Genomic DNA, 15,988 nt, shown 5'->3' on the forward strand with positions numbered 1-15,988 from the left:
CCAAGTTATGACAGGATTGGAGAATTATTTTTGTAGTGTCAGTATGCAAGGTTTGTTGAAAGAGGGGGCTTATCTAGGATAATCTGGTGGAAGATCAGAATTTCCGACTTGGGGCATGGTAATAAGAATGGAAAAGTACAATGGGATTTGAGAAGAGATGTATTTCACAAGGTTCTGTTTTCTTGGTGTGAAAGTGATGCTGAAGGAGCTGTGTTGGGGATTTTACTGGTTACATTTCTAATATTTGAAATAACAAAAGGAATTTCATCAGGTTAGGTTGTCCATTTCTGCACTTTGATGCCTAAAGCATCTATGGACATATAATCACACCGGTGTTTCTTCATTTGAAAAATATTCATTTGGTAGACTAATTTTAATCTTTGTTGTTTTGTTTGAACTACTATTCTTCCTAGAAAAGTAGTTTACCAGTGTTTTACTGAAATAATCTGTAACATGCTATAGTAGATAAAATTTAATTATTTAAGTAATTATATTGTTGCAAACATTTATGGATCTCTCTTTTTTTTTTTAGTTAAACATTCTTATCCACGAAAGTATGATGCAAAATTCACAGACTTCAGCTTACCTCCCAGTAAAAAACAGAAAAAAAAGGTATTTGAAAGATGTTCTTCAATTTGATCCCTTGGTCCCTATGTTACTGTTTTATATCTTGCATTTCTGTCATAACTGTCATCAGTGCTTTGCTTCCATTGTTGACATAGTGGAGCCTTGCTATAAAAAGGAATTTTATGGTTAAGCATGAATATAGCAAATTGGGATTCAAAAATAACTAATATTTACCTAAATGTTTTTTTTTTTAATTTTATTTTCTGTGGTTTTAAAAATAGATACAGAGTTGATACTTTTATTTATTTATTTTTTGAGATGGAGTCTCACTCTGTTGCCCAGGCTGGAGTGCAAGTGGTGCGATCTTGGCTCACTGCAACCTCCGCCTCCTGGGTTCAAGCAGTTCTTCTGCCTCAGCCTCCTGAGTAACTGGGACTGCAGGCGCCCACCACCATACCTGGCTAATTTTTGTATTTTTAATAGAGACAGGCTTTCAGCATGTTGGCCAGGCTGGTCTCGAACTCCTGACCTCAAATGATCTGCCTGCCTCGGCCTCCCAAAGTGTTGGCATTATAGGTGTGAACCGCTGCACCTGGCCATGTTGTCGATACTTGAAAAAACAGTAGTTGGGGTGCAGTCAAAAGTTTGTGTATAACTTTTGACTCCTCTAAAACTTAACTACTAATGGCCTGCTGTTGACTGAAGTCTTACCAATAACATAAATAGTTGGATAGAATGGTGTCTACATATATTTTATACGTTAATGACATACTTAACTGTTTCTTAATTTTTTTGATATTTCTAAGGCTATGTGGTTTATCTGTTTTTCTAAATTGTCACAAATCTCCAAACAAATTTTCCAATATATTTATTGAAAAAATCCTTTTGTAAGTGGACCCTTGCACTTCAAACCTGTATTGTTCAATGGTCATCTGTAGTTATTTTTTTTTAAAGGATGAGCTGCTGTTTTTTACTGTATTTTCAGATCATTTCAACATATTCTGTACTGAGTTAGATAACCAATTTGCAATCTGCTCATAATTTATATTAGCACTATTTGGATTAAAAAAATAAAATTATGCCTGGGTTTTACTAATATATTTGTTAAAAATAAAATGAAAGAAAGACATAGAATATTCTCTTCACTGGAAATATACTCACAAGTTTCTCCCACATGGAAGGGTTATTGGAAACATCAAAATATGTATTACTAGAATGATAGTTGTGTTTTTACTGATTTGACATTTTTCACCAAAGCCTAATTTCTCTCTGTTTTTGTTTGCAGAAAAGAAAGGAACCAGTTTTTCACTTTTTTTGTGATACTTGTGATCGTGGTTTTAAAAATCAAGAAAAGTATGACAAACACATGTCTGAACATACAAAAGTAGGTTTTCTTAGTTGTCCTGAAATTGATACAGCAAAGTGGCCTTCTTCTATCTGTGTATTTGGTAGCAATTCCAAGCTTGTTTTCCTTTAAAGTTTATGGTTTCCATAGAAATATAGTTTGATGACTTGACAGTTGGGGGCAGTGACCCTAGGGTTTGAAAGTGGGGATTCCACTGCTTCAGGGACGAGGTAAGGTGGCAGCTCTGGCAGCTTTTTGTATGCGTGTATCTCTACTGCTTGGGAAGAAGTTGTCCTCCCCGTCAGTTTCCTTGTGCATCTTAGTGAGTTCTTTCCCCTTTAACCTGCCCTTAACTGTTAAACCATGCTGTATAATGTGGCTGTGCCTGTCACCCTCAATGGCTGGTCCACAGCTTGTTAAGTACTTTTTAGAAAACTTTAACCAAAATGCTTAAAGAGTTAAAAAGGAAGCCTTTGGTTTGGAAAGGTTCTCTTTCTGTTTTTGGGAATGCCCCTCAACTTTAGGAATTAAGAACATTTTGAGGCCGGGCGTGGTGGCTCACGCCTGTAATCCAAACACTTTGGAGGCCAAGGCGGGCGGATCACCTGAGGTCTGGAGTTCAAGACCAGCCTGACCAGCATGGTGAAACCCCGTCTTAAAAAAAAAAAAAAAAAATTTAAAATGAAAAAAAAAAAGAACATTTTGCTGTTTTACTGATGTATGGTTTCACTCGAGTGGTGAAGTAAATGAGATAAATTATTGTGCCATGTTCGCTGAGGGTGTCATTCCTTTGCCTAAAAGCAGCCCTGTTTTGGTGTAACCTTTGTTTTGCCACTGACATAAGTATGCAGAGATAATGTCATATAGATGGGATAACTATGTAATATAGCCAGAGTTTGTCTGTGTATGTATAGTGGGGTAAATTTAACATGGAAAACATTCATTACATAGTTTTCTTTTTTTTTTTTAAACTCTTGTAGTGCCCTGAAGTAGATTGTTCTTTTACTGCACACGAGAAGATTGTCCAGTTTCATTGGAGAAATGTATGTTCTGTTTCTTTTTGTCCTATTTTTAAATACATGCTCTTTTTATTTTATTGATCTGTTATCTTCACAACTGTTCATTTATATACCTAATAATAAGTAACATTCATGGAGTGCTTTGTAAGGATTTTGACATCATTTATTCAGTTTTGTCTTCACAAACAACTGTGGTTGTTTATATTGGCCCCATTTAAAATATTTTAAAAAATGATTTGCCCAAGGCTTGAGAACTGATTCTTGGACTTCAGTTTCTTGACTCCAAATTCTATACTGCTTTACTATACCATGCTGCTACTGATTGTCACGTCTACTCATATCTTTGGTGGACTCCCTAGGTTTTGGTTGGTAAGTCATTCATTTGGGTGTTTAATGTCTTTTGAGAAAATGGGTGACATATCTACTTTGTAATCAAAATTACGTTACCCTCTTCCCCCCTATTAATAGCACCAATTAAATCCATGATAGATTCTTCTTTTTCCTTTAAAGGAAAAGCTATAATACAGTTAGATAAAACCTGCTTACTTAGTTTTAATATTATATCTAACATAAGTTTACTTGTAGAAACAAAGTCTCCAATTTAGTCAAAAGCATATGATATTGCCTCCTGATATTAATCAGGCTTTTTTCCCCTAGATGCATGCACCTGGCATGAAGAAAATCAAGTTAGACACTCCAGAAGAAATTGCACGGTGGAGGGAAGAAAGAAGGAAGTGAGTAGAGTTCAGAACTGGTGAAATAACTATTTTGCTGTGGCAAGGCTTAGTAATGTAGTTAAATTCATTGAATTCTCTTACAATGTTGGAACTAGGGAACAGGGCTGTAAGCCATATTATAGAAGACTATCATTGAATGTAGTTTTGGGAAGACCTAATAAGAACTCTTCATTTAAATAACAAATGTGTCATAATGGGACTGTATGTTACTCTTTGAGGGTGGCTACTACATTTCACCTGTTAAATGTTCAGTGGTTGAGGCAATATGAGTGGGTACTCTTACTGCAAAGTGTATTCTACTTTGCTACATTTAGTCCTTTATTTTTTTCAACAAAATATTGTTGAGTGACTGCTTGCTATATACTAGGCGAAGGGGACACAGCTGTGGATAAGATATACAGTTGCTTGTTAACAATGAGAAGATCGGGAATTCATTCCTATAGTTAAAGAAATTTGAGCATCACTGTGTAACTTGTGGTTTTACACTTAATAGGGAAGAAAGTTTAGTTGATGTCTAGCTGTAATATACTTAAAATTCCACTAGGGCACTGTTCTAGTCTCAGAAAAGACTAGAACACTTCATCCTGAAGCAGAAGACTACGCAGAACTACTCTATTGATCTCTTGCACTTTTAAAGTCAACTGCTCTTTTCCTGGAATTAAAAAATAAAGAGAGCATGGGATGAAAACAAAAGAACTATCCTTAAAGATCAAGAAAGGTACTTCCAAGTCTTGTGAGCAGCAGGTTACATTTGTACTTAGTTCACTGTAGTTTAAGGTTTCAGTTTAAATCCACTGACATGGTGGTGATGGGCCAGATGTACTGTTCTGTGAAGAAGCTAGATGCTGCCCTTTAAGGCTTTTGGAGGTAATTCTGGGGAGACCAGCAGAAGCATGAAGATTCAGAACTAACTGACAATAAATATAATTCAGTAAAAGTGTATGTAAATATCAGGTATTAATACTATGTGCAAAGGAAAGAGTTGGATGACAGTGAAGGGGCAATTATAGGAATTCAGTTTGTGTGCGTGTGTGTGTGGCAGTCTCACTCTGTTGCCCAGCCTGGAGTGCAGTGGCACCATCTCGGCTGGCTGCAATCTCTACCTCCTGTGCTCCAGCGATTCTCCTGCCTCAGCCTCTGAAATAGCTGGGATTACAGGCATGCCCCACCACACCTAGCTAATTTTTGTATTTTTAGTAGAGATGGGGTTTTATCATGTTGGTCAGGCTGGTCTTGAACTTCTGACCTCCAGTGATCCACCTGCCTCGACCTCTCAAAGTGGTGGGATTACAGGCGTGAGCTACCACACCCAGCCTAAGAGTTCAATTTTTAAACAAGTCAAGTCCAGCCACCAAGCAGATACTTGGTGGACATAATAGCATTTCAGGAGCATCTGTGGCTAACAAATGAAGGAATCTAGGCAACGTGGAGTAGAGTATATGAGTATATTAGCATATCCTTTGATCTCTTTGGAAAAAATCTTACCTGGTAGGCCTGTTTTAAAGGTTGGCTGACTTACTACTCTCTTACTCTTCAGTTACTCTTCTGTCAGTGCTACCAGAGTGCCAGTCTATAACAAAATAAAGAGTTTGTACCAGAGTATAAATCAGTATATTACTTCCTTTATTGAAAAAGTCTTGATAAGAAAAAAGTGAATAAATGTCAGCTGAACTAAATAGCATGCTTAGTGACATACTTGATTTGCACTCTGGTGTATGTTGATTGGCCGGTTGCCAGTCCCTGAAACACAGTACCCTAAAGCATTATTTACTGTCTCCTTTGGAAATTCATAGCTTATTTATACAACCATAGTACATTTGTCACATTCCGTTATAGTTGGCCCTAGTCTTATGGATTTTTGATTCCACTGTGCTTTGCACGGTGCCTAGAATTTAGTATGTGAGAAATACATATTTGTTGGCTGAAGTAATGTTAAGTGGTATAGTGTGGGAAGACTTAACCTTGGCAGTGATAAGGCAGCCTTAGCCAATTGCAAGGTCAAACTTAGAAGCTGAAGGAGTTTGAACCATGCTGTGGTTTGAGTGTGTGCCCCAAAAGTTCATTTGTTGGGAACTTGAGTCCCAGTGTGGCAGTGTTGAGAGTGGGACCTTTGGGAGGTGATTGGGTCATGAGGGCAGAACCCTCATCAATGGATTAATCCATTCATGGATTGGTGGACTAATGGATTGAAGGATTAGTGAATTATGGAGGGAGTGGGCTTGTTATCATCAGAGTAGATCAGTTATAAAGGTCAGTTTGCCTGTCTCCTGTGAGCCAGCCCCCTTGCCCTGTGATGCCCTCTGCTGCCTTGGGACTCTACAGAGAGTCCCCACCAGCAAAAAGGCTCTTATCAGATACAACCCCTCAGTCTTGGATTTCCCAGCCACCAAAATTGTAAGAAATAAATTTCTTTTCTTTATAAATCATCCAATCTCATGTATTCAGTTATAGTTCATGTATATAATTATGTCATATACATAGTTACAGTGTATTTATAAGTCATGTTTGAACTATACCTTTGTTATTAGAGAAATTGGGCAGAAATGTGTTGATATGATTAATATGCTTGTAAATTATAGTGTAACTAAAAGCACCTAAACTGCTATGGTCTTGAACATTAAATTCTCACTACATAGGGTAGACCATCACCGAGACAAATAAAATTGATCTATATTTTAAAGTATTCATGGCTTTTCCCTATGCGAGTTGGAACTATTCCCCCTTGTAGTTTTGTGCAACAAGTGATTAAAGGAAAAACTTTCCACTGGCTAGAGAAACTTGAGGAGTATTAATATTTGAAGATGAAAACTAGCTTAGGCAGCATGTATTTATATAAAGTTCCTGGTAGAAGAGTAGTTTGATTTTCTAATGTTAGCAAGAAAACTCAGCAACCTTTCAAAATATGTTAATAGACATGCTTATTTTTGAATAACCTCTTGACAATAGTTTGAAAATTAGAGGTAAACATTCAATATTTGAAAGAACAAAGATTTTGCTGTATGTGGCTGAGTTCCCGGAAAAGAGACATAAGTAACCTGCCTTTAGGATTCTCACTGTAATGTGAAATGAGCAAATATACATAAGGTGGCCATAAGACCACAAGTAGCTGAAGCATTAATTTTAGCCATGTAGGGATAATCCTGACTGGTCAAGGGATATTTGAGTTTTTGGAGGGCAGGGCTGTCAATGTGTTTGCAAGACTTCCTGTAAGAGGTGATGTGCCTCCCTCCCCCAGTTTATCTTAATGTGTATTATATGTATAGTGAAATTCACCCTTTTAAGTGGATAGTCCTGACAAATGTATACTGTCATATAAATAGCACCAGAATCAAGATACAGAACAGTGTTTCTTCACCTGGAAAAATTGCCTTATGCTCTGATGGCAGCCTCCCCTTCACCCACTGGCAACCACTGATTTGTTTTTTGTTCTTATATTCATGCCTTTGCAGAAACATCACATAAATGGAATCATACAGTATGTGGAATTTTTAGTCTGACTCACTTATTTTTAGTTTGCATTTGAGAGTTGTTGCATGTAGCAGTTGTTTGTTTTTTATTGCTGAGTATTACTCTTTTCCATTGTATGGATGTATCACAGTTTGTTTTTCCATTCCCAGTTGAGTGTTGTTTCCAGTATTAGACTTTATATAAAGTCTTCATAAACATTCATATGTAGGTTTTTGTTTTGAATATAGGGTTTTATTTGGCTTGGATAAATATCCAGGAGTGGGGTTGGTTGGTCATATGGTAAGCATATGTTTAACTTTATGAGAAACTGCCAAACATTTTAGGAGGATGGTTTTAAATCAAGATACGCCTATTTGAGCATGGAAAGTATTCAGATTAAAGGAGATGGTAGGGTGCATTGGTTCTAAGAAATGGAATGGGAACTTTACTACCATGGCTTAGTGCAAAGAGGTGTCATTTTCCCAAGGTTAAAAAAACAAAACAAAACCCAAGGCTGCTGTTGCTGCATGACAGTACCATGGACCTAGGCCGTCTCTTGTTGCTCCTTAGTAGGTGGCTCTCCTCTTGCCTGTCACCAGACGGTTCTTGCATATGCAAATATTAAGCCACATTATAGGCAGAAAGAAGAGAAAAAGGCAAAAGGTACATGTAGCCTAGTTGCCCCCCCTTTCATTGAGAAAACAGTAGCTTTGTTTTTAGTTCCAACCAGGAGATATTTATATGGATCTCACTGGCTGGAGGTGGGTTGCTTGACTACCTCCAGTGGAGTGGAGTTGATGGGAAGACCGAAACAAAATTGTTAAGAAATGGAGGAGAATAGACAATTAGCAGTATTGCTTTAGTGCTTGGTGGCACAGTGGAATTTCAAAACTGTAAGTGAATTTTGGAAGCAGCTCTATCCTTCTGAATAAAAGATCAGCTTGAGCAAGTGTTTAATAGGCTTGTTGGTGATTGTTTTAATGTGGGACAAGTGGAGGCAGAGGGGATAGACTCTAACTCTGGTTTCCAGAGGTATGCTATGACAGCAGGCACAGTACCTTGGAAGGGGAATGAGCAAAATCTGTTGAGGGAATACGTGAAGTTACAGGTTTGTGAAATTAAGAGGTGTTTAAAGGGAATGAGGAAATGGGGTGAGGATGACAATTCTGGATGAGGTTTATTTGTACCTGTGATGTTGCCTGGTTAGTAAGTGCTCTGGAATTTGTTTAGGCACTGGCTGAGTTCATCTGAGGTTCTTCCATATTTTGTTTCTCAGGTTCTTGCTCTTTAATATATTCTGAAGTGTTCATTTTTTTCCTATATGAATATTTTATTAATAGAAGATATGGGAAATGTTGCTCCTCTTTTGGTACATTTGATAGATTTCTCTAAAATACACAAATACTGCCCCTACTAGCCATTTTAGAGGCCGAGGTGGGCGGATCACTTGAGGTCAAGAGTTTGAAACCAGCCTGGCCAACATGGTGAAACCCTGGCTCTACTAAAAATACAAATATTAGCTGGTCATCATGGCATGCACGTGTAATCCCAGCTACTTGGGAGACTGAGGCAGGAGAATTGCTTGAACCCGGGAGGCAGAGGTTGCAGTGAGCCAGGATCGTGCCACGGCACTCCAGCCTGGGCAACATAGTGAGACTCTGTCTCAATAGAAAACAAAAAAACAAACCAAAAATGCCCTTATTATGAAAATATATTACTTCCTACACTTCTGTCATTCTCAATTTTTAAAAAATATTACTTGAACTCCTAAAAAGAGTAAATTCCACATGGTATGGCCGAATAGTCCTTTTATGAATTTAATCTTTCTGTGAGAGCTGCATTCTTTCTGATGAAGCCACTATATTCTTTGACATTCAGGAAAAATAAAGTCTTTATGTAATTGCTGTGTTAGAAAAGGCTTGTGAAAGATTTCGCAGAGTAAGAATTTCAAAGCTTAAAGAAAATTGTAAAGGTTTGCTTGGCATATGGCTTCCTTATCTTTAACAAAAGTGCATCTTTGTCTTTATTTCTTCATCTCTGTATTTTTCAGGTTAGTCAAACTCAGAGGTACCCACTGTATTTAATAACTTAAGGCTTCTACTAATAGCCTGCTTTCCCTACCATCCCCCCCAACCACCGAAAAGCCACTAAAAAAAAAGTGGTTCTTTCTTAATTCCTGAACTGTGCGGTACCAGTGCTGTATGATTTGGCTTTATGGAAAATGAGAGGTGATTTGTTTCCAAAACCTTGCTTTTATTGTAGAAATGGTGGAACATTTTTCACAGCAGACTGGGAGTCCACTAGGTGGAGTAGTTTTACAATGTATTTCAACACTTAACTGTGGGTCTGAGGAAGTCCTTTTGTTTCCCTGGTTCATGCAGAATTCCAGTCCAGGAGATCTGCTCCTAAAGAATGCTACATCTCTTTGATGTTCAGAAAGAAATAAAAGTACAAAAGTGTAGCTTGTGTGGAAGCAGTTGTGGTTCAATAAAAGTGGGAGAGGGGAAAAGCCAATAAATGGTCATGATTTGAGCATAAGGAAAAAAGTGGAGAGAATAATGTGACCAGAATGATTCTGTGCTAAGATAATGGTTAGCATGGTTTGCCCATGTGTTGGCTTTCTAGTGCTTAAAGACTGTCACTGGGGGCATAAAGTATAGGCAATGCAGAAGGTGAAGATGAGGTAAAAAATGAAAGAAAGAAGAGAGGAAGGAAAAGAGCATGGTTTCAAGACCATTTCATTTTAGTGAACTGGGGAAAGATAGAAGTACAGGGAGAAAATAATTTTAGTAGATAAAAATATAGAGAAACCAACTGAAAATTTTTCTTGTCACAGTCTTTATAACTTCATATTATCCATTCTCTAGCAGGGGATATGGACTAAGTTTTACATATATGTAACTGCAGTGTAAGACATAATTTCTGTTTTTTTCAATAGGTTTTGGATTTGTTATTTCTTGTACATTGGGAACCTGAACTCCTTCATCAGAGCTCCTTTCTTTTCCTTATTCACTTTTCTCAGCTTTATGTTGGTGGAGTGGGGCTTCCTCCTGTTGTTTATGTGTGTTACTAGGTCTTGTGTTTCTGATTTCTCTTTTTTGGGTTAATTTGCTTTCTATCAACTTTTTTTTCCCCCTAGTTTTAAATCTCTGGGTTCTGTATAAATAAGAATGGAATAAATTTTGGGAGAGGATTTTATTGAGTTGAGCACCAAGAAAAATAAAACCCTACACCTCTTTTTTAACTCCAATCTTAATACCTTTAGGAATGTGATACTTAATTTTAGGAAGACAAATTTCCTTACCTTTACGAACATGATACTGCAGTCTACCAGAAAGAGAAAATCAGCTGTTTTAAAAGGCTTCCACCAAAGGAGTTTCTGCAAATCTTTGATGTTTCATTTAGGGAATTCTTTCTTATATCTTCTCTAAAGTCCATTTGCTATAACAAGTTTAAATTCTTTCCTATTGAAAAGCAGTTACTTAGCATCTGCTCTCTGGCACCTCGTGTAGCATATGGCCCAACATGGTAAGAGTCTGCAATACTCTGCAAAAATGTTGAAGAAACGTAAGTAATAAGAAGTTTTGAGAGTTGTAGAGGATGTTTAGTAGCTGTGAGTTACATGTCTTGCCACTGTGGGGGCTGTCAAAGTCATCATTATATTCTCATTTCTACTTCTGCATATTCTCTTCAGCTTGAGAACCACTGGACCAATCCTCTCTGTGAAACTGTTTTTCTTGTAGCTTCTCATCTTCTTTTAAAGGCTGCAAACGGTTCCTTTCATCTTTCTTTGGAGGTTTTATTTTTCATCCTGTTAATCATCTTTGAGTCTCTTCTGAATCCCTTCCAAGTCTTTTTTTTTTTTTTCCTTCCATGTTCCTTTAGTTTAGAAATATGAAACTGGACACAGTCCCTGAGAGTATCTGACTACTTTTGAGTATCCTGGGAAGAAGATTTCACACTTGTCCAAGTGCCAGAGTCTACTTCATATAACCTTAGATGATATTTGCTTTCCAAAAATGTAGTCATGTGTTGCTGACTGGCTGTCAGATTTTTATCTCCTATGACCTTGATCTTTTCCTCTTATGTTTATTTATAGTTTGTACATTCATCATCTTTTATTTATGGAGTCTATTTTTCTTGACTGGTTATATATTGCTTCACACTGTCCTCATTGAAATTCATTGCGTTTTTTTCTGATTACTTAACCACTTGCCCAATGTCATTTCCATTGCTGTCTTTCAGTGTGGCCCACCCATAGGCTTTATATATTGTCTGTGCTATTCAAGTCAGTAATGCAAATGTTAAAAAAAGGAGAAAGGTAGAGAAGTGTTCTAGAAGCAGTGACAAAGCACATTTGTTGATGTTTCTCAAAATTTACTTTGATTGGCCAGGCGTGGTGGCTCATGCCTGTAATCCAAGCACTTTGGAGGCCAAGGCAGGTGGATCACCTGAGGTCTGGAGTTCAAGACCAGCCTGACCAACATGGTGAAACCCCGTCTTTAAAAAAAAAAATTACTTTGATCAGCAGTCAGACTTAGTAGTAGAGAGCTGTGTTCCCCTCCTTCTGTGTTTTTTATATGACTAGAATCTATTGCCCTCACCCCGAAAGTTTGGTGTCTGCATCTCCACACAGCTATGCAGAAAAATAAAGCAATTCATCTTTCATACTTCTGTCAGATTTCATCTTAGTCACTGCCTTGTATATGTCTCTCCCTGTTCATAACTTTCTGTGGCTCTCCATCACCTGCTGAATTAAATATAAACTTTCTAGTGTAGTATTCAAGGCACATTTTGGCCTGTGTCTCCCTTTCCAGTCTGATTGCCTGTGACTGTGTTTCATACCATATTAAGTACTTACCATTCTCCAGATATCTCTTTCTTTTTCTTTTTCTTTTTTTTTTTTTGTGAGACAAAGTCTTGCTCTGTTGCCCAGGCTGGAGTACAGTGGCACGATCTTGCCTCACTGCAACCTCCCCCTCCTGGGTTCAAGCTATTCCCCTGCCTCAGCCTCCTGAGTAGCTAGGATTACAGTCACCTGCCACCATACCTGGCTAATTTTTTGAATTTTTATAGTATGGGTGGGGTTTCACCATGTTGGCCAGGATGGTCTCGAACGCCTGACCTCAAGTGATCCACCCACTTTGGCCTCCCAAAGTGTTAGGATTTAGGATTACAGATATGAGCCACCACGCCTGGTCTTTTTCACTTTCTGAAGTCTTGGTTTGCATTGTTTGCTCCACTTAGCACACTCTGATTTCTGTTACCGTTTAAGATCAATTTCTTTCATTTCTTTTCTTTATGGATTTTTCCAATTAAATATAATCTTGCCCTTCCACTGTCCAAATCTTTATACCCTTTTGGGTACTTTTGTCTCATGTTTTAGCTGTTTGTGTGCTTTTCTTCTTGTCCTGATAGACTATTTTGAGAACTGTCTTTTCCTAATCTTGGTAACTTTGATATACTTAGCATGTATTTGCATAAGAAATTGAATAGACTTAAATTTTTTCTTAAAGTATTTATAGGTACATGCCAAATAGATGAATTAGATCAGTTTGAGCATGTTGTATGATATATTTGATTTAAATTCTAGGGCACGCTCCTTATCTAGTTGCAGACTGCTAGCAAAATTTGTGGATCAGCAGCTGGTCCACACTTTCAGTAACATTGTTATAATGTACTTTTTTCACCTCTTAAAAAATTGTAGAAGCACTTAAAGGTTTATAATGATTTGTTGTATTGGTTGTTAACCAAATTTCTAAATTCAGCAATTTCTTGATTGCTTATTTAAAGCTGTACTCAAAATGCTCTATTATAATTAACTTTTATTATTTTCTAGAAACTATCCAACTCTGGCCAATATTGAAAGGAAGAAAAAGTTAAAACTTGAAAAGGAAAAGAGAGGAGCAGTATTGACAACAACACAGTATGGGTAAGTTCCTTATGCTTATGACAAATCAAAATCTTAAAATCTTTATGTACTCAATTCTGAAATCTTTGCTTTTGTAACTTAATTTTAAAAAATTTATTTTTTTGACACCAACCTGATAGCACTGATAATTATATCTTAAAATAAGGATTACCCTATATTCATATGGTTTTCAAAAAATAAATAGTTAATAAGACCTTTCAATCTTTTTTTTTTTTTTTTTAAAGTTGAGGTTTCACCATGATGGCCAGGCTGGTCTTGAACTCCTGACTTCAGGTGATCCACCCACCTCGGCCTCCCAAAGTGCTAGAATTACAGGCATGAGCCCCCGCGCTGGCCAGACCTTTCAATCTTTGTCCCCCACCTAATTAGTTTCCTTCCCAGAGGCGATCCATTTTATTCTTCCAGAGATACCTGCTCCCCTGAGATTAGAAGCATGATAAAGATGTCCGATGTTACCACTTTTATAAATGAATTTAGCAAGGTTGCCAAATACATGTAAGATCAATATTTAAAAAATCAACTCTATTTCTATAAAGTAGCAACAAACAATTAAAAAGTGAAAATTTAAAAGATACCATTTAAAATAGCATCAAATGCCTGGGAATAAACCTAACAAAAGATTTGCAAGACTCTATACTCAAAACTACAAAACATTGCTCAGAAAAATTCAAGGCCTGTATAGATGGAGCAATATATAATATTCATGGACTGGAAAACAATGTAATTATCTTAGTTCTTCCCCAAATTGATTACAGTCAAAATTCCAGCAAGGTTTTTTGTTGTTTTTTTGGTGGAGGAGGGATAGGGGACATTGGTAAGCTTTAAAATTACAGTTGTGTCACTTAATGACAGGGATACCTTCTGAGAAATGTATTGGGCAATTTTGTCATTATGAACATCATAGAGTGTACTTCCACAAACTTAGAGAATACAGCTTACTACATACCTAGGCTGTGCAGTAAAGTCTATTGCTCTTAGGCTACATCCCTGTACAGTGTGTTACTGTATCCAATTGTAAAACAATGCTAAGTATTTGTGTATCTAAATATAGAAAAGTTTCTGTAAAAATACACCATTAAAGGTAAAAAAGGTAAAAAGGTATACCTGAATGGGACATTTACTATGAATGGAACTTGCAGGACTGGAAGTTGCCCTGGGTGAGTCAGTGAGTGAGGGTGAGTGAATGTGAAGGCCTAGGATGCTACTGTACATTTCTGTAGACATTACAAACTTTGTACCCATAGGCTACAGTAAATTATTTTATAAAAGTAATTTTTCACTTTATGATTTTATGACATTACTAGGAATTATTTAGCTTTGCTATAATCTTCTAGGAGTACTGTCATATATGTGGTCCATTGTTGACCAAAATGTCATTATGTGGCGGATGATTGCATATGAAAATACAGAGGCTCTAGAACAGCAACTAAGAAAGTTAGAGTAATAACGATAATGTGGTGTTGGCCAAAGATAAATTGCTAAATAGAACAGAATAGAGCCCACAAACAGATCCACTGAGAAATAGTCATCTAACTTATGATAAATCTGGCAATATAATGCAGTGGAGATAGGATCATGTTTTCAACAACCTATTACTTTTAAACTTTTTATATTTAGAGTGTATCTATATTTAGAGTGTATCTTTTATATATTGTATAATTTTGTCTTTTTCTTGGTAATCCAAACTGAAATCTTTGCCTTTTAACTAGTGCTTAGTTCATTTACATTTAATGTAATTCCTAATATAGTTGGGTTTTTAATTTGTTCTTTGTTCTTTTCTTACCTTCTTTTGCTTGTCTTTTATTTTTTTTTTTTTTTGAGACGGAGTTTTACCTTTTTTTTCCAGGCGGGGGTGGAATGGCGCGATCTCGGCTCACCGCAACCTCCGCCTCCTGGGTTCAGGCAATTCTCCTGTCTCAGCCTCCTGAGTAGCTGGGATTACAGGCACGCACCACCATGCCCAGCTAATGTTTTTGTATTTTTAGTAGAGACGGGGTTTCACCATGTTGACCAGGATGGTCTCGATCTCTTGACCTCGTGATCCACCCGCCTCGGCCTCCCAAAGTGCTGGGATTACAGGCTTGAGCCACCGCGCCCAGCCTTGCATGTTTTTTTTTTAGTATTCTGTTTTCCTCTCAATTAGCTTTTTAGTTAAAATTATTCCTTAATATCTCCATTTTATGTACATCTACACTTTTATTTACATTATGCCTTTTAAAACTATTTTTAGATGGTGGATTAAATAAACTTTTCTTTTCAAATGATTGTCAAATCGTGATAGAACTATTCCCTTGAAGGTGAAATGGAGTGCTAATACCAGATATACTACTTTCTCAATTAAGTCTTATAGATGTCATTACTGAAGGATCTTCCTAACTTACTATTTATTAGTGAATACCTTAATAATGATCATTCAGAAGCTAGCTGCAGTCACATGCTATAAGAGAAAAGATACAGGGAAGGCATCTGTGAATGGGAGCCCACGGAAAGTGGCACCTCTTCATTATCCTCATGGGGTCAGTGGACCAGAGGCAGAAGCTATACTTCTTTTCTTTGCAGTGACCCTGTAGGGTTCTTAGTCTGACATCTGTGGATGGACATTGGAGATTGGTCCATGGCTTTCTGCAAAATTTGGACTATATATATTAATTTTTTATAATGAGATTCTCCCAGGGTTATTGTGACCCTAAAAGGATTAAAAATCTCTGAATTGCAGATATATAAATTAATCATGTTGGTTTAACAAATTATTTCAAAAATTTTATGATAGTAAACTGCCATTTATTAAGGTTTTCATGTGTTACCTTGCTCTGTGAAGTACTATATTTATATTATCTTAATTCTCTCCATGCCCCTGTGACTCCCATTCTGTTTAAAAGAGTAAACAGGTTTAGGCATACAAATATTTATAACAGACACAGCCTGTAAGTGACAAAATTGA

The 15,988-nt window shown here is 37.0% G+C and overlaps 1 protein-coding gene across 2 annotated transcripts in view; it reads left to right on the forward strand.

Annotated features, from left to right (window-relative positions):
• The window catches only part of NUFIP1 (nuclear FMR1 interacting protein 1), a 42,709-nt gene that overhangs the window by 6,455 nt on the left and 20,266 nt on the right, over nucleotides 1–15,988 (forward strand). For both annotated transcript variants that reach the window (XM_032294734.1, XM_032294735.1), the window contains exons 2-6: nucleotides 533–612; nucleotides 1,853–1,951; nucleotides 2,893–2,955; nucleotides 3,589–3,665; nucleotides 12,955–13,047. In XM_032294734.1, coding sequence (XP_032150625.1) covers nucleotides 533–612; nucleotides 1,853–1,951; nucleotides 2,893–2,955; nucleotides 3,589–3,665; nucleotides 12,955–13,047 — 412 coding nt within the window. The remainder of the gene's footprint in view (nucleotides 1–532; nucleotides 613–1,852; nucleotides 1,952–2,892; nucleotides 2,956–3,588; nucleotides 3,666–12,954; nucleotides 13,048–15,988) is intronic.

The sequence above is a fragment of the Sapajus apella genome, unplaced genomic scaffold (genome assembly GCF_009761245.1).
Source record: "Sapajus apella isolate SASKATOON/1434 unplaced genomic scaffold, GSC_monkey_1.0 scaffold32, whole genome shotgun sequence".
Taxonomy (NCBI): Eukaryota; Metazoa; Chordata; class Mammalia; order Primates; family Cebidae; genus Sapajus; species Sapajus apella.